Raw genomic sequence first — 25,750 nt, 5'->3', positions numbered from 1 at the left:
TATCCAATTTTAAGAAAACAAATCATCTTCCCTAAAATATCTCTGAAAATATGCAGAATAAAGAAACTTAAGCTATTGACATTATAATTATTATTAAAGATAATAATTAACTGAAAATTATTAAAATAAATGATTGGTAGGAAAAAAAATATATGAACGTTTTTGCCAAAGGAGTAGCTATATTAGGTTCAGTGAAGTGGTTGGTAGCGGTAGTGTAAGATAGTAATAAATTGAAATGGTTTGTTTCAAATAAAATGAAAAATATTCAGTGGTGTGGAATTTCTGGGTTTTTTTAGACTTCTAACAGATCTGCCACTGGTAGACATATTCATAACTGAATTCAGTGACTTTTACCTTCAATTAAATGAATCATTAGCCTAAGTTACATAATTTTTTTAATTTCAACACCGTGTATTTCGGAAATTAACAATTTGTAGACCCTGTTTGTATAACTTAGTTTAAAACCACTCAATCACCTCTTAAATTTTGTCAACTTAATTCACACTATAGATGTGATTTTTTTTTATGGGATATATATTTTTTATAGTCTTAACAGTTTTTTTATGAATCCTCAAATACCTATAATAATTTGATTTGAGCAAAATTTAAAAAAAATAAAACAAGTAATATTTATTACCATTAATTTGGGCATTCCAGCAAAAATGATTAAAAGTGCCTTGGGAAATATTCAAATACACAAACTTATACAGGGTGTTCCTTAATGATATACGAAAATTAATGACTGTTTGCTTTATAAACTGTTGTCCAAAAATGTTCCGTTGCGAAAATACGAGGTGCTAAAATTTTAGGAGAAAGAAGGTAATTAATTAATATTTTTGAACCGCTTGAAATATTTCAGTGATAGTTAATAAAGGCGCATGTTTTTCAATGCAAAGATAATTTTTAGGTCTAACGGTGACGTGCGTACGAGCACTGACTGATATTTTTGAATAAAATAGTATGCCAATGTTTTTTTCTCATGAGATTATTTTTGAAATCCCGTTCAATTTCAAAGATAAGAGCTCACTTGAGTTTTTGTCCCGCGATGTGCCGTTTTTGAGTAAAAAAATAAAACCCATTGTATTGTCCGTAATTAATTAATGTAATTATTGAAGAACACAATTTTGCAATAAACCTAATTGGCCTGGAATGTATCACTTGCATTTCTATATAAGAGAAAGCATAATTGCAGCATGTGATAGAATAAAAATACTACGAGAATATATGAACGAGCACCCAATTCCATGAGAAGGGGAGCGGAAGCATGCATATTAAGTGAAGGAGGCCATTTTCAACAATTTTTGTATTAGTAATTTGATATTAGTTGTAATGTTATGTTAATGTTGTATGTTGTTAATTGTTGTTTTTCGTTATACGCAGGTGCCAACCTGTAATGTATTTAATTTTTGCTATTAAATTATTAATGATGTAAGTTTTTTTTATTCAAAAACAGCGCATCGCAGGACAAAAACTCAAGAGAGGTCTTTCGAATTGAACGGGGATTTCAAACATAATTTTATTTGGGAAAAAACTATTGGAGTACCATTTTTTTCCTTAAAAATATCAAAGTCGGTGCTCGTATGCACTATTAGAGCTAAAAATTATGTTTCCATTAAATATTAATTTCCTTCTTTAACCAAAAATTTAGCAACCCGTATTTTCGCAATGGGACATTTTTGAACAATAGTTTATAAAACAAACTATCATTAATTTTCCATGTAGAATAACTCTTAAATATTTGCATATCATTAAGGAACACCCTGTATATTTATTTTATTATTGGAATAAAGATTTTTGGTAATATTATTACATATGTTGACAAAAAAATTTACATCATGAATGGCAATTCTTGCTTAGATTAGATTGCATACAAAATTGAATGTCCAATGGAAACATTGCATGGGTGGTAAGTAAATGAATTTGACATATTTTTCCCTGTAAATATTTTGCAACACCTATTTTTAATGTAGGCATTGAAGAAAAGTGTTAAGTTTTTTGATTTTTAAAATCAGATAGAAAAGTATGAGACACTTGGCATATTAAACTTTATTAAAAAATGGTATGGTAAAAGATTAATCATTTTGGTTTTTGTTTATCGTTTAATAAAACAATTGAATGTTTGTTTTTTATTTTATGCACAACTAATCTACAATAGAAGGCAAAAGAACTTATTAAAGTTTATTAGTTGAATACTTTTTGTATTACAAAGAAATTAGACACCTAGAACATTCTTAATGTTTGCTGTATCTTGTAGTGTAGGAACTATGTATTAATAGTTATAGATCGAGAAAGTAGATTTGATCGCATTAAAATCCTGACATTCAATTGTTTTCTTTTTCAGATCTGGAGTCCTCAGACAAATTACGATAAAAAAACTAGTATTTAAGAGCTTTCTTCGTCTTAACTTCGCAAAGTTCATGCCATAGCAAGAATGAAGAGAGCAATGGATTATTTCCAAAAAAAATACGTAACGTATAGTAAATTTTGCAACTGCTTTCCGTATTGCTGTTAACGTTTATATATATCGTGTGAAATTAGATGCATACCATTACTAAAAATTTGTTTTTGTTTCTCCTCAACGTATAAAGAATCTATTTCTGTGCCATCGTCATATAGATATGTTTGACGGTCAATATTCTCCAAATTTTTATAGCCATTTAACATAGCAGATTTGTGAGAGAAGACGGGTATCGTCCAGGTCCTTTTCCAGGGCATTTTTAGAACAGAGTATTTTTCGGACAGTCTAGGGTCAACACTTTGATTATTCCTGGAAGATATTTCGATTAAAAATAGGGGACTTGAACCAAGAAAAGTAATGTTTCATATTGAAAATGTAAAATTATTTACACCATGTAATCCTTGTGAAGGGGAGAATAATCTGTATTAATTTCTTTCCTGAAAACATATCACTAGAAAATAAGTACTAAATGGTAAATATGTCAACGTACGCATAATTTGTCATTATTGACTGTTGTTTCTCAAGACTCATATCAAACTGTTTTAGTCTTAGTCCATATTCTGGAGAGTGACCCTTGTTTGTTGACGTGAACTTATTTATACGAACTTCATGTTTTTTTTTCGAACTCTCCACCTCTATATTTGATGTTTTTTCCCTAAAATGTACACAATCCTGGTGTTCTTCATAAGGAAATTATTGTATATACACGTGTTTTTCAATCATACCTTGGAAATAATGGTGTGCTGGTCTGAAACGACTGTTCCATTTTCTTTGGCGTAACAGAAACCTCCGACATACTCTTCAAACAGCTTTTGTCTTCAGCCACTAAAAATCTGATGTTGATTTTTAATAACATTAACCAAATAAACAAAAAATTTGTTTACCTTCGAAAACGAGGATCGTATTTCGATTTGTCCTTTTCCAGAATTTTTTTCTTATTTACTAGCTGCTTCTGTGTATTTGTTTGCCCCGTAGTAGCATTATAAGAAGTAACTAATTTTTTTAAACCGCAATTTATTAATCTGTAAGAAGAACAATTCTTACCACACCGACCACTTTAAATATGTTTTCTTACTCTTTCTCCAGTCTCACGCCATCACTTTTCAAATTTGAATTATTGGTCGAACTACTATCCTTCTGGTACGTGGTGTATGTTCTAAAAATTAAAAGAATTTACAATTTGTAAATATACTGATTAAAAAATACTGTTTAAATTGTTTCATACCCAGTGTGACTCCTACTATTTATACTGTTTTCAGGACATTTCCTCAAATCTACGTAGTCCTCATTTACTAAAAGTTTCATGTTTTATTAAAATATAATAAAGTTTATTGTTGGCACTTACATATTATTTTTGGATTGACCATGTCTTTTATAAAAATTAATAATAAATACACATGCGCTTAGTTAAAAAAAAACTACATATTATTTATGAAATAATTCAAAACAGAAAACTGATGAAAAATGTCAAAAACTTTTTGAAAAATACAGTCTAGATTGCCATAAGAAGGGAAAGATAGGTTCAGAAATCCAGAACATACATGTACAGGGTGAGTAAAAAATGATGGGTAATCTCTTGGATTTGGTTCTTGAAGATTCTTGAGATCTTGAAAAGTGATCACAGGTTTATATAGTAAATGCTAAAGTGTGCTTTGTACAACTCAAATGAGCAGATCATTTTAACTACAAGGATAGATAAAGTAATACATAGTAATAAAAATGACAAAGTACATAATTTAATTTTTTATTTTTATTTATTCATATAGAATTTATTTCTAATTTGCATTTTCATTTGAATTAATATGAACTTTAATCGTACAATTAACATTTCTAGAAATTGCTACCCTTGAAAAGAACATATTTCATGTCGCAAATGTATAGATATAGAATTGCAAGTATTTTCTATTCCACCACTGAATATTTTCTTCTATACTTCAACCTTTCTTGATACCGAGTCTTTTATATTGACTTCTGAAGATGACATCCATCCACTTACACGCTTGACTGCTATTAGGTCAGCACCAGAATTTGCCAGTATTGAGCCATCAGAGCGTGGGTTACAATGGCTGGTAGGTATTTTTCTAAATTCGATATTTTAAAAAATCGTCAATTTTGTTAGGAATATTATACAAATTATTTATTAATTCCTACAGATTGGATGGTATTTTTATGTTAAAAGATGATAAAGAACTTCCGGAGAGGCACGTTTCAATAAGTGAGACGATTATGGTCGATTTTCGGCCAACATTAGAAGTTTCTAACTTCCATGATTCATTGAACACCCTAAACAAACCCATTATTGCAACAACCAATGATGTAAATTTATTTCAGAAAATATTAGAATTTCACCTTAAGAAACAGATAAATCATCTTTTAAAAACCTCACATCAACTGGTTGTAACACTTTGAAATGTCGTAATATTCATTCATAGTACAATTTTTTTTGTCCTAGAGCAGGGGGTCGGCAAGTAATTTTAGGTGGAGTCCGGATACTTTTTAAAATTTTTAACGAGGTCCAGAAAAAAAATATTCCTTACTAATTTTTTATTATAATTTTTACGCAGAAAATAATATGAAATACAATAGATAGGCATATTTGTATTCAATAATCAATGGAAGGAATTACTTTTGCGGTCTTGAGCCAGTTTTTTTTTTATTAACCTACTAACCATTAAAAATGATAAGGGTAGCACTCAAACGTTTTGTTATCTACAGAAAACAAAATTTTTAAATAATTTGAGTAATTATTTTTTATTATATACATATTTTCAAAAAATTTTTGGCGGTCCAGTTTTTATCTTCCGCGGTCCGGATCTGGACCGTGGTCCGCCAGTTGCCGACCGCTATCCTAGAGTGTAGTTATAATTGTAGTAGAGCGTTGCATATAAATTTTTCATCGTAACTTTAATTTTTCATCGGAATATTTTTTGTTTCTCATTAAATTTTGATAATTTTCAGGAAAAAATGATGTTCTTTGAAGTTATTTCAACTAATGTAGCTAGCATGTATTTTTCTTAAAACATATAAATAGTAGTATTTTTGTTTATTTAAAAAAAACATTTTTAATTCTACACTTTATTATACAGTGCTTTGATATCTACATATTTATATAGAAAATATTTTACATATGTACTTACTTAATAAAAATATATATTTATCTAAGGAATGTATACATAGGCTTGAAATTTAAATTTAGTCTAGATGTCTATCATTATTCCTGTTCTTTCTACACCGGACGGTAAAACTTGCCACATCCGCGCTAGCACCCGTCCAGAGTAAAAACAACAAATACAGTGAGATCGTCGACATATAAGGAACATAAAATTTAAATATTTAATATATATAGTATTGTCTAAACATTATATTTGAACAGATTTTGGAATGAAAAAATGAGAAGTACACAGTACATATGCGAGTCTATTTTACAATATTAGGCGGGTAAATTTGCCGTTGCTTTTTCCAAATTAACTAATATTAGCCCTACGTTTTGTGCATTGCTCGAATATGATTATACTTTTCACTATTTCTTTCCGTAATTCTACGGGTACAGTTCTTTCAACGAATACATGTTAAGCAGTGTCTAAGAACGTACGGAACCGTTCAAATTAAACGACGGGTTGTCAAAGCCGGATGCGTTTGTGTTGCAGTTGCAGCTACGAGGGGCAAACTTAAGCAATTCTCCTAAGCTTACCCCGCTAACAAACTACAATGCTTGTTTGTATTGTCATTTAGTCTGAACGATAAAGTACGTCTTTGGGTTGGAAATAACAAAAACAATTTGAATTACTCGTTATTGCACATAGGTACTCATAAATCATAGATATGGAGGTAGAATACAAAAAGTGAGAAACGATATTACAGAGAGTACGGTAATTTTATCGTCAAAGGATGCTGTATAGATCGTCGCACATATGGGTACTTATACTTAATGAAATCCTACCCATATTGGAATTGTACATGTTACTGGATCTAATAATTAACGATTTTTCCATTATCCAGGCATAGAGGCAGTACAGTATTAAAGGGTTCCACAAATTGCCGCGATACGAGGCATGCCCTTGCATTGTTGCAATAACAGGAATGCTCTTTGTATTGTGCCGATTTGTGGAAACCTTAATTTTAGAAGAGACAATGTACACAAATAACATCAAGTCTTATTTTTGATTTTATCACATTTCTAGTATACACCAAATGAGTTGTAATTTAAAATTTTTTAATAATTATACAATTCTGTTTTACAAAATTTGTTTATCAAATAAAATTCTATTCTAAAATAAACTTTAAAATGTCTTAAATCTGTTGGCATAGAATTTATGAATTTATAACACTTCAAAAAAATTTAATATCGCATTACCGGGACAACCTAAAATGTGTTTGTTTATTGGAACACTCTGTATATTTTTACATATGCGGTGGGCCTAACGCAACCGAAATAGATCCAAAAGAGTGTTGCCCACAAACGAATAATAATCCTTTCCAAATACATTCATATTATGGCCATATTTCCTTGCCTATTGACACAAATCCATAAAACCTTGTACCAGAGTGGCCATAAAGACACACCACATGTAGGATTGTACCCTCACACCGCAGTGCTAAGCAAATGTAACCATTGAAGTACGCGAGTGTGGCCATGACGGCATACCTCGCAGCAGACCTTGAATCCAAGACTGCTCCAGTGATATCGAGCTTAGTATTTTTCCGAACCTAGCACAGTGGACGATGGATGAATAAAAGCTAATAAGCAATAAAAAAGAGGTGATTGTATTTTATCAAATATTAGTAAATTTGTTTTGATGATGAAAATGAGGAAAAAATCATGTTTAAGGAGTTTTTTTGTCGAGATTTTAAGAAAATCTAAACAAGTTAGAAACAATAGCTCTTCACTGTTCTGGTTATACGAGTTTTCTCTAGGCTGTAAGATAGTTTACACGTTCAGAATAAGAAAAAAATTACCTTTTAGGTTTACCGTTGTTTCCTGAATTTTACACGCTGGATGAATATACAAAAAATTACTTATGGCACTATAAACTTAATCACACCATGCAAAATGCATTTAAGAACCTGTTAACACAATTAACCACAATTATTTTAAGTACTTTCTACAAAATTCTCGACAAAATAAGACCAAGTGCATTTTCCGATGTTTATGTGCGTGGTCAATATTTTCTATGATCTCTCACCACAAAAAATTAAAGGAATCCTTTCATTTCAACATTTCTGTAGTTTAGTTACTGTGAAAAGCAATTATGATTTTCTTGTTTTATTACTGTCTTACTAAAAGTGTGATTTCTAGATTATAAAATGTCGGCCCTAACATGATAATGGTTCAGTAATAAAAAATACAATATCTGAGAATTCTACATGCGGTGTGCCATTGATGCGATACTCCGATATGGCTAAGATAGAGCACTCTAGCCAAAAGTGTATAAACGTACAGGGTCTTCCATTAAAAAAACCCTTGTTAGTTCTATGCACAATTATTTTCGAACCTTCGATTTTTCAAAATTTTGGAAAAAGGGCGAAACATATGGTGCACCACCCTGAACAATTTTCAAAACTGATTTTCTTTTCGGGCCGATTGTCCCAGATTTTTCAATATTCTATATACAATATACATAAACAGAGCATGATAAATAACGACAAAAAAAATTGTTCTTCAGTTTTTAAGGTCTTTATTATTAATAAATAAAATGCCGAAAATAAAGAGCTCGATACAAAAGATTATGAGGGTGATTGTATTTTCTGCTGATGCAACAAATTAGTTTTATATCTTTTAAAGACGTATAGAAAATATTTGTTATAAAAAACAGTGTTTAGTGCGCAATGGCGCTAACAAAATAAAATACTAATAAATAAAGGTCTAATTCTCCTAGTAATACAAATAAAATCACAATTCGACAAATATTAAAATGATCACATATCATTCAAGCACCACGGTTGGTCTTAGAGTATATTAAATTCAGAGTGATTCACCTGAAACTTCCCGGCCGGATAACTGATAATGAAAAGAGATTCTATCAACTGGCTTTTACAAAACCACAAAATGTCTTTCCATGATTAAATTGTCACTTCGACGAGTTTTCAGTGAATCACCCTGTATACGAATTACCACACTTTTGCCACGTCGTGCTCTCCATTGATGCCTATTAGGGCCTCGGTTTGTTCCGAAGGCATTTCGCTGAACCTAAAACTGCAAGTCCGTTTTAATTATTTACAGCGGCATGCACGAATAAACTGTCCATACCGAATGAATCTGGTCCGACGACAAATGCTGAGATAGGCACAACGTAGTATATTAAAAACTGGGTCCCAGTTCTCATAGTGGGAGAGGATGGTCACAGCCATGAAGGCGATCAGCATTGGTACCGTCCCCGTGTAAAACAGCACGGGATAGGAGACTTTTTTCAACAGAACGTCGGCCAGCATCGTCATGGGTATCGTCAGGCTCATGGCTATCGTGGCCATGAGGGAGGACGTTAAGAAACAACCCCTATAAGAGACATAATGAAAATAATATAATATTTAAGTGAGAATGCAATATTTTATTTAACTACCATTACGTTTTAAATTTTTGAATAGAGTTGTTTCCACTTTTTTCAAAATTTGCATAAAATATTAATATGTAAGAAGTGGTAAAACACATTTCATTTTCAATTAATGCATTGGCATATGTATTAAAACGTGTTTTTCTGGAAACTGTAGAGATATACACATTTGTAAAGGTATTAAGCTAATTCAAACAAATTCTTTAATGAACTAGTTGTATAGTAGTATACCTTTAAAATAGAGTAAAAATATGACAGCTATAACATACATAATAGATTCTATAATTTTTATCTATTTAACAGGCTTTTACAAACTCACTACAGGAATCTTGGAAACGGTAAGAAGCAAATGTTGAAAATGAAGATAAGCATAATATGATTGAAATTTATTATACATGTAACCGCAACTGCGAAAGATGTATTTGTATGAATATCCTGAAAAAAATTACATTGAAATTTGTTTGAATTTTGAGAAATCTAGAAATAACTATGGGCATTCTAATAATGTTTTATTGTAACATGTGATGGTAGTAATATAAATAAATAAGTGGATTTTATAGGGTCTAACGACACTTAGAGTGTACGATAATTCAATAAACATAAAAATCTAAAAAAAAAATTTGATAAATTTGGAACGAATATATTGAAGATGAATTTTTCAAGACAAAATATCTGAATCTGGTTCAGGCTGAGCCAATACAGTATTGGGGGTCATGAAGGCTTGCAAAAAATGGAATAACATTTCCAGGGTCGTATTTAAGAAAATTAAGTTGATGATGGTCCTGGAGACAAAATGTTACATATTAAAATTGATTATGACATTCAATAGAGGGCAAAAAGTTGCAACGAGAAAGAGTTATTCTTTTTTCAATATCACCTCAAACAAGGCTGAAATGAAACAAAAACGGAATTCCAAAATTTAGTTTTTTTTTTCAAATATTACGCTACTTCGTATCTCTTACCATTTCCGAGATCCTTGTAGTGAGAAGCGAATTTGTAACAGCCTGTTATCAGGGTGTTTGTAAATATGTGCGAAATATTTTAGGGGGTGGTTGCTGAAGCTATTTTGTTAAAAAAGGTTCATATACATTTTAATTTTTTATTTATTTTTATTAATTACTTGAGTTTTAAAGATATTGACTCGAAATTTAAAAACCACTTTGAAGGAATAAATATGCAGTTTTTGGGGTAATTTGAATATTTCTACTAGCACCAGTGGCGTTCATGCAAGAATGCCACAACTTTTTTTAATAAAAAAAATTGTACACCACTAACTTTTCCTGTTTTGATATTTTTTTAGAAATCCGTTATCAATTCTGAATGAATTTGGCCCCTTCAATATTTTTTGTAAGATGCACCGTTTTTGAGGAAAAAATAAAACATATTTTATTGTAGGTTTTGTTAATATTTTATTTAAAAGTGCAAGTAGAAATATTCAGATCACCCCAAAAAATCTCATTTATCCCTCCAAAGCAATTTTCAAATTTCGATCAATATCTTTAAAACTTTTTGAAATAATTGATAAAAATAAATAAAAAATTAAAATTTAAACATTGTATCTCGGAAACAAAGCATATTTCGACATACGTTTATATAAACTTTTTTTCATAAAATAACTTCGGCAACCACCCCCTAAAATATTTCGCACTTATTTACAAACGCCCTGTATAAATCTAGATTTTTATCTTCGTGAAATTCCAATGGAACATAATAAAAAAGTAACCGTTATTTATCCTTATTTTGTTAATTATTATTTATATTTATACAGCGTATTCTATTTTTCTCTTTAAACATTTAGTCTATAAAATTCAACTTGAACAATCTGTGTTTGGGAAACCCAGCATTTCACAATGCACCTTTAGTAAAAATTTTTTCTTATTTTAAGTAAAATTTGGCTTTTGTAGTGTGAGACTCCCTGAGTAACATTTTATAGAATGAGTTAGCTGTCGTTGAAACAGGGTGATAAGACTTATTTAAAAAAAATACTATTTTTTATTTTATACCAAACAATGGAAATTTGCTAATAAACTTTGCTGCATTTGCAAAATAAAAAAATTAACAAACGAGACTCATAAAAATCAAGGATATTTTTATTTGAATACCTCTTGGTTTGGAAAATAGATTTTTTTTAGACTATCATGCTATATCTCGGAAGGAGCATTTGGAAAATGTTTATATGAAAAACTGGCACTATAAAGATGAGAATAATTGTGCCTAAACATTCTCTTCGAAAACACAAAAAACTTATTTTCATTAGTTATTTAAAAAATATGTAAAATATATCGCATTTCTTATAACAATTATATCATGTAGAATAAAAATCCAGGTCCTTCACATTTATACTCATTTATTCTTGTTTGTGCTTAATCAATATCCCCAAAAAATAAATTCTAGGGCATTTTACAATGCTTACTACGATGTTGAATCTCTAAATCACCCTGTATTAAAAGTTCGCTCATGTCACCTTATTCCAATATATTTACTTTTGACATATATTTCCTAAGAATACTGCTTTATCAATTATCGTTTCACAGAGTATTAACTAATCGTTATCAACTATATAAGTTAAAGGCAATAAAAACTTTATTACCGACTATCTTTGACACTAAGAAATAATCTCTCATTTCGCTACGAAAACATTGAAATTCATGAATTTTTATCTCTACTAGTTGTTGAGCACAAATCACAAATATAGTCTTATCATCTACTTACCATAACCAGAGTGCCTCGGAAAGCACCGTTCCCAATAGACCGTTGAGCAGTAAAAGCATCATCTGCTCTTTCGTGGGCCATTCGAATACCTCCAGCTTGCTAAAATGAAGAAAGAAGAACAGAGGCCACAATAGAACTAAATTAAAAAGGCCGACAAACCCTAAAAAAAAAAAAATAACACCAATACTTATACGTCAATGTTAGTCAATAATATATATTTACCGAAAAATAGTGGAATGTTTATTTTATCCTCGTGATCAACTTTCCGTCTTAGAAATACAAGATAAGTGGCGTAAAAAAAGGCGCTAAACAACGATAGCACCGCCCCTAACGGAACTTGTGATTCTAACGACAAATCAGAAAAGCTCACCAATACCTAGAAACGGGTCAATGAATGTTAGGATACAAATTTGGAGAGTATACCACTTACGATGCCTGTAATACTTAAAAATACAGCAGCAAGCTTCGATAACGTAAATCTATCGGCTTGCGTTGAAGGGAATGCAGAGGCTAATATCAGCGTGAATAGGCTAGAGGTGGAAGATAATACGTTTACCATACCGGCTTCCGTTTCAGACAATGCCACCTGGTATGTGTAATTCGCAATAAACCACTGAAAAAAAATAAATAAATAAAATAAGTCAATCCAAAAATTGGGTATTGAGTAAAAGGTAGAACATTGTTGTGATATCTAGTTCTAAAAGTTACGAAGTTATGTGAATCCCAAATGATTACGTATTAGGTCATTGGCGTAGAAGTTGGGGTAAAAATATCCCACTTTACCCACTCCTACGCCACTGACCTGTAAAATCTTGTTTAGAACTTACCCATTTACAACAAAACGGTGAGTTTCTTGAAAACAGTTCAATTTATACATTTATAGGGTAGGAAATATAATCAGAAATTTATGATGAATTCAAAAATGCAACTAATAAGATTTTCATTAAAAAAAAAATATTCGCAATTATTTTGAAGCAATCACTGCCAATTGCACTAATTGCAAAGCAAATCATTGTAATGTATGTATAGGGTGGTCACCACCTCACATATGTATAGCTTATTCTTCTTGCATATTTGTTTGTCGTGATAAGGCACATTTCACATTATCTAAAGATATTTATTTGTGGCATAGTTTTAGTTTTTTCTAATTTTTTTTTTACAGGTGACCAAATACCTAAACAAACAGAAAAAAACATAATTGACGACAGAAACTTAGTCATTTTGATGTCTACAGATAGTGGATTAATTTAAATGAAATAAGGGTTCTGTGATAATTAAATGTTTATTAGTGAATAGTGCTATTAGAACTTCATTAAACAAAATCTCTATCATCACATTTACTATATACAAATTTTTTCCTTTCAAAAAAACAACAGACGCTCCTGCCTAAGGATAAACTCAGTTCTCTCAAAGATCATCCAATTCATGAGCATTTTTAGATAGACTATATATTTTTAACTTATTAAAAAAAGGGTACTTACCAGCAAGCAAAATATAAGGGCGATATTAGCAACTCTGAAAATGGGCAGTCGACTAGCGGCCCTCTTCGCTATCTCCCCAGCCCTCAGACTTGCCTGGTACGACAGCCTGGCTAAAAGGGCCTCCGTAGCATCGGTTTCCGACATATGTCTTACCTCTGCCAGTTTATTGAATCTTACTGAGCGTACTGAAGAGTCGTCGCTTTCAGTGCCTGAGCTTCTGTCTAAATTTTCTCTCTCCGGTGTTTTGACTGGCACATATATCGGGTTGCTAAGGCTGCTGTTGGCTTCTGTGTAATAATTGTCATCTTCCTGATCCGGGTCTATGTAGACATAATTGGTGGGTCGTGAACAAGTCTCCTTCCATGGAGGCCAGAATAGAAATCCCAGAAGGTAAAGTGTGAACATGGAGGTTTTTATATAAGTACAGAAAAATGGCTTTTCAAAGGTTTCATTGCTGTATATGAACTGGAAGTGTAAACAGATACAGTATATAATGTTACAAAAACAGTACAACTGAGGAAAGGTTCTATTTACCTTTGTAAGTTCTGATGAAGACACCCAAATGACATCCACCAAAATCAACACCAAAGAACCCAGAACCAGTCTCTGACTTTTTGTTAGCATAGATCCAATGCTAGCATCCATAACAATAAACAATGCTAGCCACTCGCGACTCCTTCATTAGTAAACATACTAAATACGATAATAAAATCAATTATTTAAACCTGGAGGCGTTCATATCTTTAAAGATAAAAAAAATTGGTTATTGGTTAACCGAGTTACGCACATGCACATTGGAACCGTTAGAAATAATATAAAAAGCAGCTAAACGACAGTATACGGTGCGTTATAAAATTTCCGGTAACATTGTCACGTTATCATTAAACTGTTTCCTTTTTCGCCTCAGCTAATCGGATTGTCACTGTCAGATTTGACAACTGAAACTTCATTGAACAAACACCGGTCCCGTAACTAGGCAACCAAGTTTACAACACAGCATTCATTATGTCTAGTCTTTGTAGAGGAAGATGATTGCGAACGGCCAACACAAAAATTCAAATTTAGAAAAAAGTAGGGGGCTTGTCTTTGTATTGTTCTTAAAACTACTTTTAATTTTTTGCTTTCAGCTGAAGAAATGAAGGCAAGCGAATCGATTCCAGAGCCTGCTCCTTTTGAGAAGTTTAACTGGCTGATTCATTTGCAACATGTGAGGGGTGAAACGGAAGCGTGCAAACAACTAATAAAAAAGGAATTGGAACGGTGTCATGGGAAAAACGAATTTGCGTTGTATAAGGAGGTGATTATATTTCCCATATAAAAAATGTAATTCTTACTTGCCTTATTATTCAAGGGGATAATACTAAGGGAAGAAGGAAAATTGCAAGAAGCTCTAGAGTCCTTTCAGAAGTGTTTGAAATTAAATCCCGATAATCCTGACAATTTCAAAGAGATGGGAAAATGCTTGTAAGTGTTATTATTCGCTATAGTTGTTATATTTTTATTTGTTTGCTGTACAGGGTGATCGATATATGTCGGGAAATACTTTGTTCAAGATTTCGAATGGTTCTTGTTATGATAAAGGTTTTTATCAATTTTGTTTCCAATTGTATTTTGCTACTTCAGATATGAGATGCGGAGGTTTCGCTTATCTTTAGAGGCGTTAATGGAGGCAGAGAAGGTCTCTAAATGCCCTGACTGGAAAATATATTACCACCTGGGTAAGTAAAATACGATTTTATGCCATACACGGCTGTACCTACTAACGAATTTTACGTAAAATTAATAAATAAAAAGGTTCATTTTCGAGGCATAGGGTGTTAAAAGCCAAGAAAGAAAATATTTTTTTGAAATTATTGCAAGAGAATTTGTTCAAATTTAGCATATAACGTTAATTTTTGATTAAATACAAACGCATATACATACAGTGACGTACTTCTGGGGTGGAGTTATAAAATATGTTTACATTGCTCTTTGCTAGATTGTCTCATTTTCGAGATAAATAGCAAAATGTTACACCATTTTTTTACAGGGCAGTGCCTAATGAAGCTCGGTGAGGTCGGAAAGGCCAAAGAGTACGCTCAAAAGGCCGTAAAATTGGGCAAACACGAAATATGTTACGCTCTTCTCATCAAGATTCTTGTCGCGGAAGGTGATATAAGATCTGCTGTTGCTGTGTCTAATTCTGCTGTAGAGTAAGTAGACATTTGCGATTTATTTTAATTCCAAATCAATAAGTGAAATTTTGTGTACAGTACAAATAAATATGTTGTAATAAACAAGTAGTAAATCTACTTATAAGGGTGATTCGGAACTTATCCAAAAGAAATTTTTGAATGTACTCTTACTCTTAAAAAATCAAAAGGGCCATTCGAAAATGATTTAAAAATACATTTCTGTACGGCACTGGTAACTGATCCACTGTAAAACCTAACCTTGCGCAAGGCGGAACAAGGAAAAAAATAACATTTTATATAGTGTTTACGAAGATAGTTGAAACCGTATAAAAACTAAAAGTCGGCATCTCTTTGTGCCCGGGTAGTCCGACGAGAGATGCCGACTTTTAGTTTTTATACGGTTTCAACTATGTTCGTAAACACTATAACACCTATTTTATATCAGCAAATTCAACTCTGCATTTGCCGCTATTGTTATTATTGATTAATAAAATTAATTTGTGGTTTTAATTAATAAAATAACTTTACATACCATGGTGTTACCTACCAACTGTTTAAAATTTTTGCCATCGACGTGTTTACTCATTTGGGCCCGTTTTACCCAGTTTCTACGAACTAACACAAATGTTGTCTTGTTTCACCATAAATTAAAACGATATCTATCAGCTCCGAGTTGCTATACACGTAAGCCATTTTGGACATTTGAAAAACTAATGTAAACACTATCGCAAAAACGTTTAATACTAAAATCGGATTTCAGTATTCGAAATCGCCATCTATTCCCAATTTTTTTTTTATTTATTTACAAAGAATTACGAAGGTCCAATGTCCAGTCAATCAAGCTTTCTCGATTAAAATCCATCGGGAAATCTGTTGATAAGTGGCACGTTCGCATTGTAAATTGCCATTGAATTATTTAAGCCATGCCTTAGACTTTAGGGACTTGGATGTACTGTTAGCTGTATAGATTTGTTAATTACATCAGTCTCAGTGCCAATATTATTAAAATTTGAAAATATTTATAGGTATAAGTACTTATCAGTTTTCAGTTCCAGTGTATGCTAAAGCTTGAATGTGCAGCAATTTTTTAATTCTGATTTGGAACACCTTGTCTATTCAAATAAAGTAAATACAACTTAACTTAAGACGTCAAAGAGTTTACTTTCTATAAAATGATATACAGGGTGTTCTGAAAGTCCGTCAGGAATCTCCGAGAAATGATTCTACGGGTTAAAATAATGGCAGAGTATGATATGAAAATTTGTTTCGAATTGTTAATTGTTTGCAAGTTACAGCTTGTCAATGTTCAATTTTTCTTACTTTTCTATTTAAATAACTTTTTCATTTCAATTTGACCAGTCAGAGAAAAGTTTCATTAGGCGCCGCTAGAGGGCACTTTACCTAGAACTCAAAATTTGTTTTGTTCATAACTTTTTTCTCTTGCTAGACATCACAGAAATGTAAACATGTAAAACAGCCGATAAATGTAACCGTTTACCAGGAAATCGCTATTAATGTGTTATTAAATACCAAATTTTTGATAATTCTTTTTGCAATTAATCAAGTTGCCTGCTTCCAATAAATGTCATTAGTAATTTTGGTGTTACGAACTGTAACAAAAATTGTTCAAAGCAGGTACTTATGAATTTTTTTCCTACTTCAAAGAAAGTTATAAATGTCTAATAACTTGACATAACTCAGAAGACTCAGAAAATGAAACGTCTCCAGTTTCTAGATTAAATTGACTGAGGAACTAGAGCAAGTTTTAGAGTTAAAAATTAATCATCTTGCACTGGAACTAGGTACAGTTCCAATACAAAGTAAGGAATAAAATCATTTAAACTTACATCTTAAACTCGAGGAAATGCTTGGATACACTGATTTTTATTTATATTTAAAAACCAGCCTATTAAAGTACGTAGCATTTCAGTATCCCAACCAGTGGTGGAGTTAAGGGTTATGTAAAAAAATTAAATATCATTAGATCTGTTTATGAAGTACCAATTTGTTAAAATCGATTTAGTAAAAGTTAAGAAATTCAATAAAAGCTGTTGTACCTATCTAGGAATTTTTAGAATTTACTTAATCAACAAAATCGATGAACGTCAAAATAAAAATTAATATAATTCAAAACTAAATACATTAAATCTACGCCACTTCAGATCAGTTAACCGTATAGAAAAGTCTGGACTCCATTGTTGGGTAAACTTATTCGAAGATATGGTGTATTTATATTTTGTAAAAAAATGCTTAGATAATTTTTATCTATTTCTCTACGGTTTATATTTCAACGTATTCTGCAAGATATAAATAAGAACACCTACAGAAACGTATATCAAAATATGGCGATGTAACTTGCTTTGCACTGATTTAATTTCAAATGAAAAGTACCCAGAAAAAGAATATTATCGGCAAGGATGTGTGTGTGTTTTTCACAAATGGAAAAAAGAACACGGGCGAAGATGCGAAAATCTTTTGATGTTTCTATCAATATTTCAAACGAATCTCTACTTGGATGTGGCAATCACAAAGTATAATACAATAATACAATTTATGTTGTATATAAGAATTTTGAACAAATATATTGGAAAAAACAAAAAGATGGGAGACGTACGAAATCAATGTTTCTTAAATTTCAGGGTTTTTCTGAAATAAGCACATTCCTTCAAAGAGGCAATAGAACAAATTATTTTAAGAAAAAAGTTTGATATGAACATAAAGTTTATTTTCGAGACGTTGAAATTAAAAAAATATCGCGTTTTCTAAAACATCTCTAAGGATATTCGACATAGACTGACCAAACTTGGGTTAGTGGGAATAAAAATCCGCTAAGTTGACTTACAAATACCAGTGGCGGAGATATCTAGGGTCAGTGCCATTTGGAACTTTTGACGCCAATAAGTATTCTGCATATTCGATTAGTTCTTTTTATGATCAATAGATTTCTACTTAGTCTTCATCAGTCTACATCAAACAAACTCGAATATATTTCAGAAAATATGATACATATTTTTTTAATTTCAACACCATTGTACCTCGAAAATGAATCAAATTATAATGCGATCCGCGATCATCTGAAGCTTTTTGCTTAAAATAATTTGTTTTATTACGCACTTATTTCAGAAACACAGTGCAGAGTGTATATCTCTTACCGCAATATATAAAGTTTAAAATTCTTTAGTAATTAATGGATATACATAAGAAGAACGTTTATTACGTAGATTGATATTTTTCTTCTTTAATTTTAAGTTGGGTGGGCCGCCACTAATACAGAGTTTGTGTGGATCGATATCGAATGATAGAAACAGTTGCCAATAGATGGCGCTGAACGACATCTCGCCGGTACACAGTTACTAAGATCTGACTTCGGTCAGTCGCTGAGAATGTTTCGGTATCGCTTCTCGGCCTCTGGCTAAGATCAAAGTGTAGTATCTGTTCTTATCAGCTTAATATCTGATACGCCCCGCATGCGGGGCCAGTATATTAAACTGATTTTTGGAAATTGACGGGGGTTAGGGGCTTGCTCCACCCCCGTCGCGGGTTGGCCCGGTATTGCAGTACCGCCGGGAACGGCCCACTTTTTACTTAATTAAACAAAATATTCCGTACATACTGTAGAATTGACCAAAAAACATTTTATTAGTGTTTATGTTCAATTTCGTGATCCGATTCTTATTTTCGACTTATCGCCATCGTCACCGATGGATCTGAATTCTGAATCGTCTTTCGGAACCGGTTCACGTAAACGAGACGGTCTCAGTCCAGTCCACTGAATCTGCTTTCTGACTTCTGCTTAATTCTCAATTGAGGCATGAGGCGTAATTGAAAGACCAAACAAAAACTGATGAATGTTGAATGATGATAATAGATAAATCGTGTCATTTTGTTTTTCGAGCCTTTGTATCTCGGATAGTGCAGGGTCATGTGTTCATGTGACAATGGCAAAATTTTGCCACCTGTGAAGTGTGAATAAATTTAAAAAAAGTACAAAAAAGGATCCAGTCAACGGTTATTTAAGTTATTTTTATGGAATAAAACAAAAAACACCACTTCATATTGAATTGTTTAAATTTCGAGTAGATTTTCGAAACATATTTATTTACAGAAGGGGCACAATCGAAAACTCTGATCTGAATAAATTACTGATATAATTCGATAATGTCATAACTGTCATATATCGATAATGGTTCTCGACTTCTGCTGTACTGCCATAACCGTTTATAAATTAGAAATTCACTGCAGAAATATACTTTGTTTGCAGTAAATTTAATCTTTAATTCTGAGAATGCACCTTGAAACTGACTGCAGATTTTATATTCCTTTTAATTATTCCTCTACTTGTGAGCTTGTGTTTCAAGTCCAAGTGGCAAAATTAAAAAAAAAAAAAAATTAACGGTGTCTCGCGACTTGGATTAAAAATTAAAGGGAATTTACATTCCAGATCCTGTCCGGATAGCGTCCAAATGCTGACGGAATCGGGACTGTTATACCTGAAGGTGGGACAAAGCCAGCATGCGTTCGAGAGATTAAGTTCTGCCTTGGCTCTGGAACCGACCTACACCAGGGCGCTGTTAGGTGTGGGATGCATCACACAGGTGGGTGGCTTTGTTACTTTGTTACATACTTTGTTAATCTTAAGGCTTGTTTACACGGGGACAGTAGGTAAGTGGTAACTAAATTTTAAGTTGCTGCTTTTTCTGCAAGTGCTGTTCGCACTGGTAAGTTCTATGTTTAGTTGTGTTGTTGGTAAGTTCTAGTGCAGTTTATATATTTGCAAACCTGACGAGATGAACGTGAGGCAGCAGTTTGTAGAAGAATTTAATGGCATACTACGCCTCCTAAATATTATATTAGAAGAAATAAATGAAGAAATATATGAAGAGAAAAATAGACCTAAACGACTTTGGGAGCGAAAGTGGATCAGCAGGAGGGAAAAGTTCGGTGCAAGTCGTCAACTTGCACGAAAAAATAGAATAAATTCTATTCCAGTGTACTAAATTTTTACTTGCTCCATAACTTGTTACTTACCATATATGCGTTGTTCAAGTAGGTTCAAGTGACTTAAAATTTAGTTGACTGTTCCCGTGTAAACAAGCCATTTTTTAGATTGTACAGCCTCGACGTTTTTGCTAATGCTGCTGTACAAAACAATAAAAAGAAGCAATATGTATTTACATACTAAAAAATATGTATTTTCATATTAAAAACCCAGAGAATTAAAATAGATATAAAATGTGTGTCGACCCCTAGCTAAAGTACATATTGTAGATATACAGGGTGCTTCTGAAACAAGTGCGTTTCTTGAAACAGGTGGTAGAGGGCACGAAAATAAGCAACTTTTATTAAGCAACTGATGGTTTGAAATTAAAAGTTTTTCGCATGAAGGTATAAACAAATTTAAAGCCGTCCCTGGTGCGGCAGCCAGCTGTATCTTTGATATCGAAGTTGTCGCGCGTCGCAGTGTGAAAGCGCTGATGGTGGTTTTGACGGTTTAAATTTTGTGTACGAAAATGCTGAAAGTAAAAAGTAACACAAAAATTAAACGCATAAACGAATTACTTTGTTCAAAGTTGTTTCCATGCAAGATTGTGACGATTTAAATCAATTTGATTTAAATTGCGATTTAAATCATGATTTAAAGTTGTGTAAAGCCAATAATCTAAGTAAATCAAACTTCAGAAAATTCAAATAAAAATTACAGTTTATTTAAAAGCTAGATACATATTAAACTGAAAAAATTCAAATAAAAGGAAGAAAAGGATACACATATAAAACAAAACATTATAAATTAGGTGCCTACTTAGCTGAAACATAAAGTAAACAAATTAAACGGAACCAACTCTAAAAGAAAATAAAACATGATTTACTACAAAACAAAAATTTTAAATTAGGTTAATTATTGTAGTTTGTACAAAAAAACTAATTTAGCTGCTTTTTCGCTTCCTAAACGATTTCGAATCTTAGAAGTCAAACCTTCCTTCCACTTCTATTAGAGGACATGTTAAAAAATTATTTAATATTTTAATACTATAAATACAGGGTGATTCACAAATTGTGACCAAAAATGAAACCGCCTCTTCTTTGGTAAATTTTAAGGGTCTTTCATATAAAGTTTTGCTTTGTTAAAAAGATACAGGGTGTTAAACTTCAAACAATATTTTAAATTTTTTTAATTAATTTAAAAACTAGTAAGTGAAATTATTTGAAATTGTGCACATGTATTTCTGTAACCATTGTCCAAAATCTGAGGGCTTTTCCTACAATTTACATGCTCCAGTGGCGGAGATACGGGGTATCGGTGGCATATTTTTCTAAATAAAATAGTACGTCACTGCTTTACGGTAACAACCATGATATTTCCGGATTCGTCTGTCAATTTTCTAGAAATTACTACTCTTTTATGTTTCTTGAAAAAAGCCTGATTTTCGAGTAAAGTTACAAAACTAACTGAAAATACTTTTACTTAAATAAATAATATTTGCCGCGTTTGGTTCATCTCGGAGGCAGATACTGATTATCCAAATCCAAATTTTGATAATAGGCGTTATAGTCTTTCAAAGTCAGTTGAGCATGTATAAAAACGCCTAGCAATAAAATAATTGAATGAGTTTCATAGGCGTCCCTAAAAAAGTATTTTGCTAATGGTAAAAAATAATAATAATTTGTATATAATGTGTAGAAAATTTCTATTATACGGCCAACAACATATTTTTTCTTTATATAAATTATAAATTGTTCGCCGAATTACGTCTCTCGTCATGTCATCGATATTTTTAAATTCATTTTCTTCCTTTTTTAACCAATCGTAAACATTTAAATTGAGACGCTGACACTGAATCCCATCAAATTCCGCATTGCTGCACTGCACTGCTAGACAATTTGTCAATAACTGAAGTTTACGGCCCAGTCGCCCAGTGCGGCTGTGTTTGTACGCCGTTTGCCCGCACACGCATTCTTCAACTGGGCGTATACATTTCTACCACCTCCACGTTTAGTTCGATCAGACCTGTATAAGAGTATGGCTAAATAAACATGGGAATTACTTTTTCAAATATTTCGATGCCGAGTTGCTGTGTAGCGACCGAACTTGATACATACTGCCTAGCTCTTTGGCCTTCAATTGAGATCTGAACGACTATAACAATGAAGTTTAGTTAGAATACTAACCATCCGTTTTTCGTAATCTTTCAGAAACACGAGGAATACGACGTGGCCTTGTCCAAGTACAAGATCGCCATCCACCACGACCCCGATTCCGTGGGTCTCTGGAACAACATCGGCATGTGTTTTTATTCCAAACAAAAATACATAGCGGTAAGTAGATGGGCGGGCATTGAGACTCTTATTTGTTTCCCGTTGACGTTTTACCTCAAAGTGTAGGTACATGAATTGAATAAGCAACAATTAACCGTGCATAAATATTGTCTCTGGGATAACGTTAAAAGCTTCATGGTGCGTCCCACTAAGTGGTTCATCTAATTATTTTATAAGAATACATAATAATGCTATGCGCGATTTATTTTTGTTGGGAAAAGTAGGAATACTGAAGCAAAAAATAGGGAAGGGGAACAGAAAAGAAAAGGAAACTTCTAAATACGTGAAAATCCTCCGAGAAACCTCTAATTACATCAAAACATCTAAAAAATCTCGAAATACGTCGAAATACATAAAAAAATTTCAAGAAACACTTTAAAATATAAGTACTTCGAAAAACTTTCCAATGAAATTGGTTCTTAGACATCCGAAAAGAAAAAAAAATCAAAGATCAAACAGAGCAGATTAATAAAAAACGTCTTAGTTTTCTTGACTGCATAACCTTTTTATTTATTTTTTTAGATGAAATTACAATTACAAATTTTCTTTTTAAAAATGTCTTAGTTTTCTTCATTGGATAACCTTGTGGCCTATCATCGGGATATTTAGAAGTATTCCGAAGTGTTTCCAGTTTCAAGAATTTTGAAGTTTTCCAGGTAATTCGACATATTTCGTGACTTTTGAGGAAGTGTTACTGACGAATTTCTAATGCTATATTGAAACATTTTGCTTTTTTTTTATGAATTTTGTATGTGGTCTGTCTATTTTATTGAATCTAAAGCTTCTCGATCGATTTTATTTCTGTATTCTTTCGATGTACTTAGAACTTCAACATAATTTATAGAAATTTTGGTGTTTTTTGAAAGATTTTAAAGCCAATTCGATCGATATATATGTGATAGATATTTTGTTACAAAATAAGTCAGCGCAAAAATGAATATAAAATGTAAATGATTGTGGTATTATATATGCGAAAACTGTTTATTTCGAAGAGTTTTATAAATTGTTTGTTAAAAAATGTTGATTTTTGTCGAGGTTATTTCACAAAGAAACCGCATGTTCGTCTGGTAAATATTGAAACATTAATCCCCTTGCCTGATGCCAAGACGGTATACAGAAATTTGCATTGCCCGCAAAAAAATTGTGAGCAAATAAGAATATGGTAAAATTGGAAAGTAGTAAAAGTCCTGATATGAGGATACTAACGGTACAAATATGCTAGAGCGCTGCTTCACGTGACGAGGAGTTATAAACGGTGGGGGGTAACAGTTATAGCCAATAACTTTGTGCGTTGCTTGGCACGTGGTTGGACGCTCCATCATTTTTATACACAAGACAAGAAGAAATTGTATTCATTATTTGAAATTAATATTGTAAACTATGCAATATTCCTATAATGGAAATAAGGTTTTCCAACATTTTCTCAATTTCTCGGGGCAAAATTATTAAAATAATAAACAAAAAATTTGTTTTCAGGGAGATACTTAGTCGAGATACTTTTTTCTATGTCGCATAATTTGAAAAGTATAGGATGTTCAAGATTTGTTAGCAGCGTAAAGGAAAATACCACATTTATACCATATCTATAAATGGAAAGTAAGTGCTGAAGCGAGTGAACAATAAATATAATAAATTTGTAGTGATTTTAATTTAATTTTCTATATGAGGTCAACGTTCATTACAAAATTTTTGGTTATTAATTTTCTACTCACGATTTAAGTGTTGGTTTTTTCCAGGTCAAGCAAAAGAAATAACATTTTAAAAATTTACCTCATGAGTCGATTCTACGGTTCTCTGTAAATTTATAATCCTATAAGCTACATTTAACCTATGAGTAACATATTTAAAGAATAGTAAATTATACAATTCAAAAACCATCCCGTGTGACGACCCTAGTTCGACGACATCTTCACTTCATTGAACGTTACGATTGACTTTAACCTTAAAAGTTACTTTGGTCACATACATTATACATTGTTTTTTATATATATATATAAAGTGAGATGAGACATATCAATTATAGATAGAGTATACGTTTCTTATATCTATTTATGTTTAGTAATTTTTATAGTACTGGTAAATGAACACTTCGAAAGAGATTGAAGGTATCAATAATATCCTTTCTCAGTATAGAATATGATATAGGTAAATCGTTAAAAACAAGAGAAATACGAGGGTCCCAAATTTGAACCTTGTGGAATCCTAGAAGTAACTTTAAATTTCGATAAACTGAAACCTTCATACGTAACAAACTGTTGTCTCCCTGTTAAGGACGATTTAAGAAGATGAACAAAATTATTCGATAGCCCAATACTATTGAGCTTAGCAAGTGATATGTAGTGATCAATCTGGTCAAATGCTCTGCTAAAATCCATATATAACACCACAGTTTGCTCCTGGTGATCAATGTTCTCACAAATATATTAAGAATATGAGTACAACGGTAATTTTTATAGAAATATGTTTACTCATCGAATATCTATGCTACGAAACTCAGGACCAGAAATGGACAAAAAAAAAAGGATATCCGTAGAATATCATGTGCTATGTGGGTTGAAACCACAGACCACCTAGACTGGCTTATAGAGCGACTTTGGTGAAAAGACTTTGGAGCCTGATTTGGAGCCCAGCGCTCAGTCGTGTCCTAGCATTTGACGTGTACGCATCGCTGTGATTTCGATAATTAGACGTTCTATCATAGGCAAGTGTATTGTAAAACATTGTAACGAGCGTTCAAATAAAAACGTGGTCGAAGTTGGCTCTGACACATTGGACGTAGGGAGTAGCTTATAGCGACCAACTTAACCTCATTTCTCAACGAGCTGTATAGCAGCTGTCAGTTTCAATAACGTTAATGACTATATAACTTTATTTTAAAGAATAATCGTGATAACAATAACAAACAATTAAAGGAGCTGCGGAAAGTGTCCCCCTCCTTGTTATAACAATAAATTAAAGCAGCTGCTGAAAGTGTCCCCCTCCTTGTTCCAAGCACTTTTCACACCTGTTCCTCAAAGAATTAAAGACATTTTCTAAGATGCTCGGGGTATTGTTAATTTCACG

The 25,750-nt window shown here is 32.2% G+C and overlaps 2 protein-coding genes and 1 non-coding gene across 3 annotated transcripts in view; 2 read left to right on the top strand and 1 right to left on the bottom strand.

The window, feature by feature from the left end:
- Nucleotides 1-8,027: 8,027 nt before the first annotated feature.
- LOC108904741 (solute carrier family 35 member F5) lies at nucleotides 8,028-14,118 on the bottom strand. The gene is made up of 7 exons (XM_018707408.2): nucleotides 13,734-14,118; nucleotides 13,200-13,664; nucleotides 12,149-12,331; nucleotides 11,941-12,094; nucleotides 11,719-11,878; nucleotides 8,706-8,951; nucleotides 8,028-8,651 (listed from the first exon to the last, which is right to left on the bottom strand). The coding sequence occupies exons 1-7, from the start codon at nucleotides 13,842-13,844 to the stop codon at nucleotides 8,567-8,569; spliced, it is 1,404 nt and encodes a 467-aa protein (XP_018562924.1). The 5' UTR covers nucleotides 13,845-14,118; the 3' UTR covers nucleotides 8,028-8,566.
- A 96-nt stretch (nucleotides 14,119-14,214) lies between these two features.
- The window catches only part of LOC108904734 (Bardet-Biedl syndrome 4 protein homolog), a 48,018-nt gene continuing 36,482 nt past the window's right edge, over nucleotides 14,215-25,750 (top strand). The window contains exons 1-7 of the mRNA XM_023454145.1: nucleotides 14,215-14,270; nucleotides 14,327-14,496; nucleotides 14,551-14,663; nucleotides 14,823-14,917; nucleotides 15,229-15,391; nucleotides 19,815-19,968; nucleotides 22,565-22,687. Coding sequence (XP_023309913.1) covers nucleotides 14,228-14,270; nucleotides 14,327-14,496; nucleotides 14,551-14,663; nucleotides 14,823-14,917; nucleotides 15,229-15,391; nucleotides 19,815-19,968; nucleotides 22,565-22,687 — 861 coding nt within the window. The 5' untranslated portion in view covers nucleotides 14,215-14,227. The remainder of the gene's footprint in view (nucleotides 14,271-14,326; nucleotides 14,497-14,550; nucleotides 14,664-14,822; nucleotides 14,918-15,228; nucleotides 15,392-19,814; nucleotides 19,969-22,564; nucleotides 22,688-25,750) is intronic.
- On the top strand, nucleotides 18,767-18,956 carry LOC111691402. The gene has a single exon (XR_002762939.1). It is a non-coding gene; the product is annotated as a U2 spliceosomal RNA (small nuclear RNA).

Source organism: Anoplophora glabripennis, unplaced genomic scaffold, assembly GCF_000390285.2.
Source record: "Anoplophora glabripennis isolate ALB-LARVAE unplaced genomic scaffold, Agla_2.0 scaffold195, whole genome shotgun sequence".
Taxonomy (NCBI): Eukaryota; Metazoa; Arthropoda; class Insecta; order Coleoptera; family Cerambycidae; genus Anoplophora; species Anoplophora glabripennis.
The sequence above is the reverse complement of the archived record's forward strand: the minus strand, read 5'-3'. Positions and strand labels throughout refer to the sequence as shown.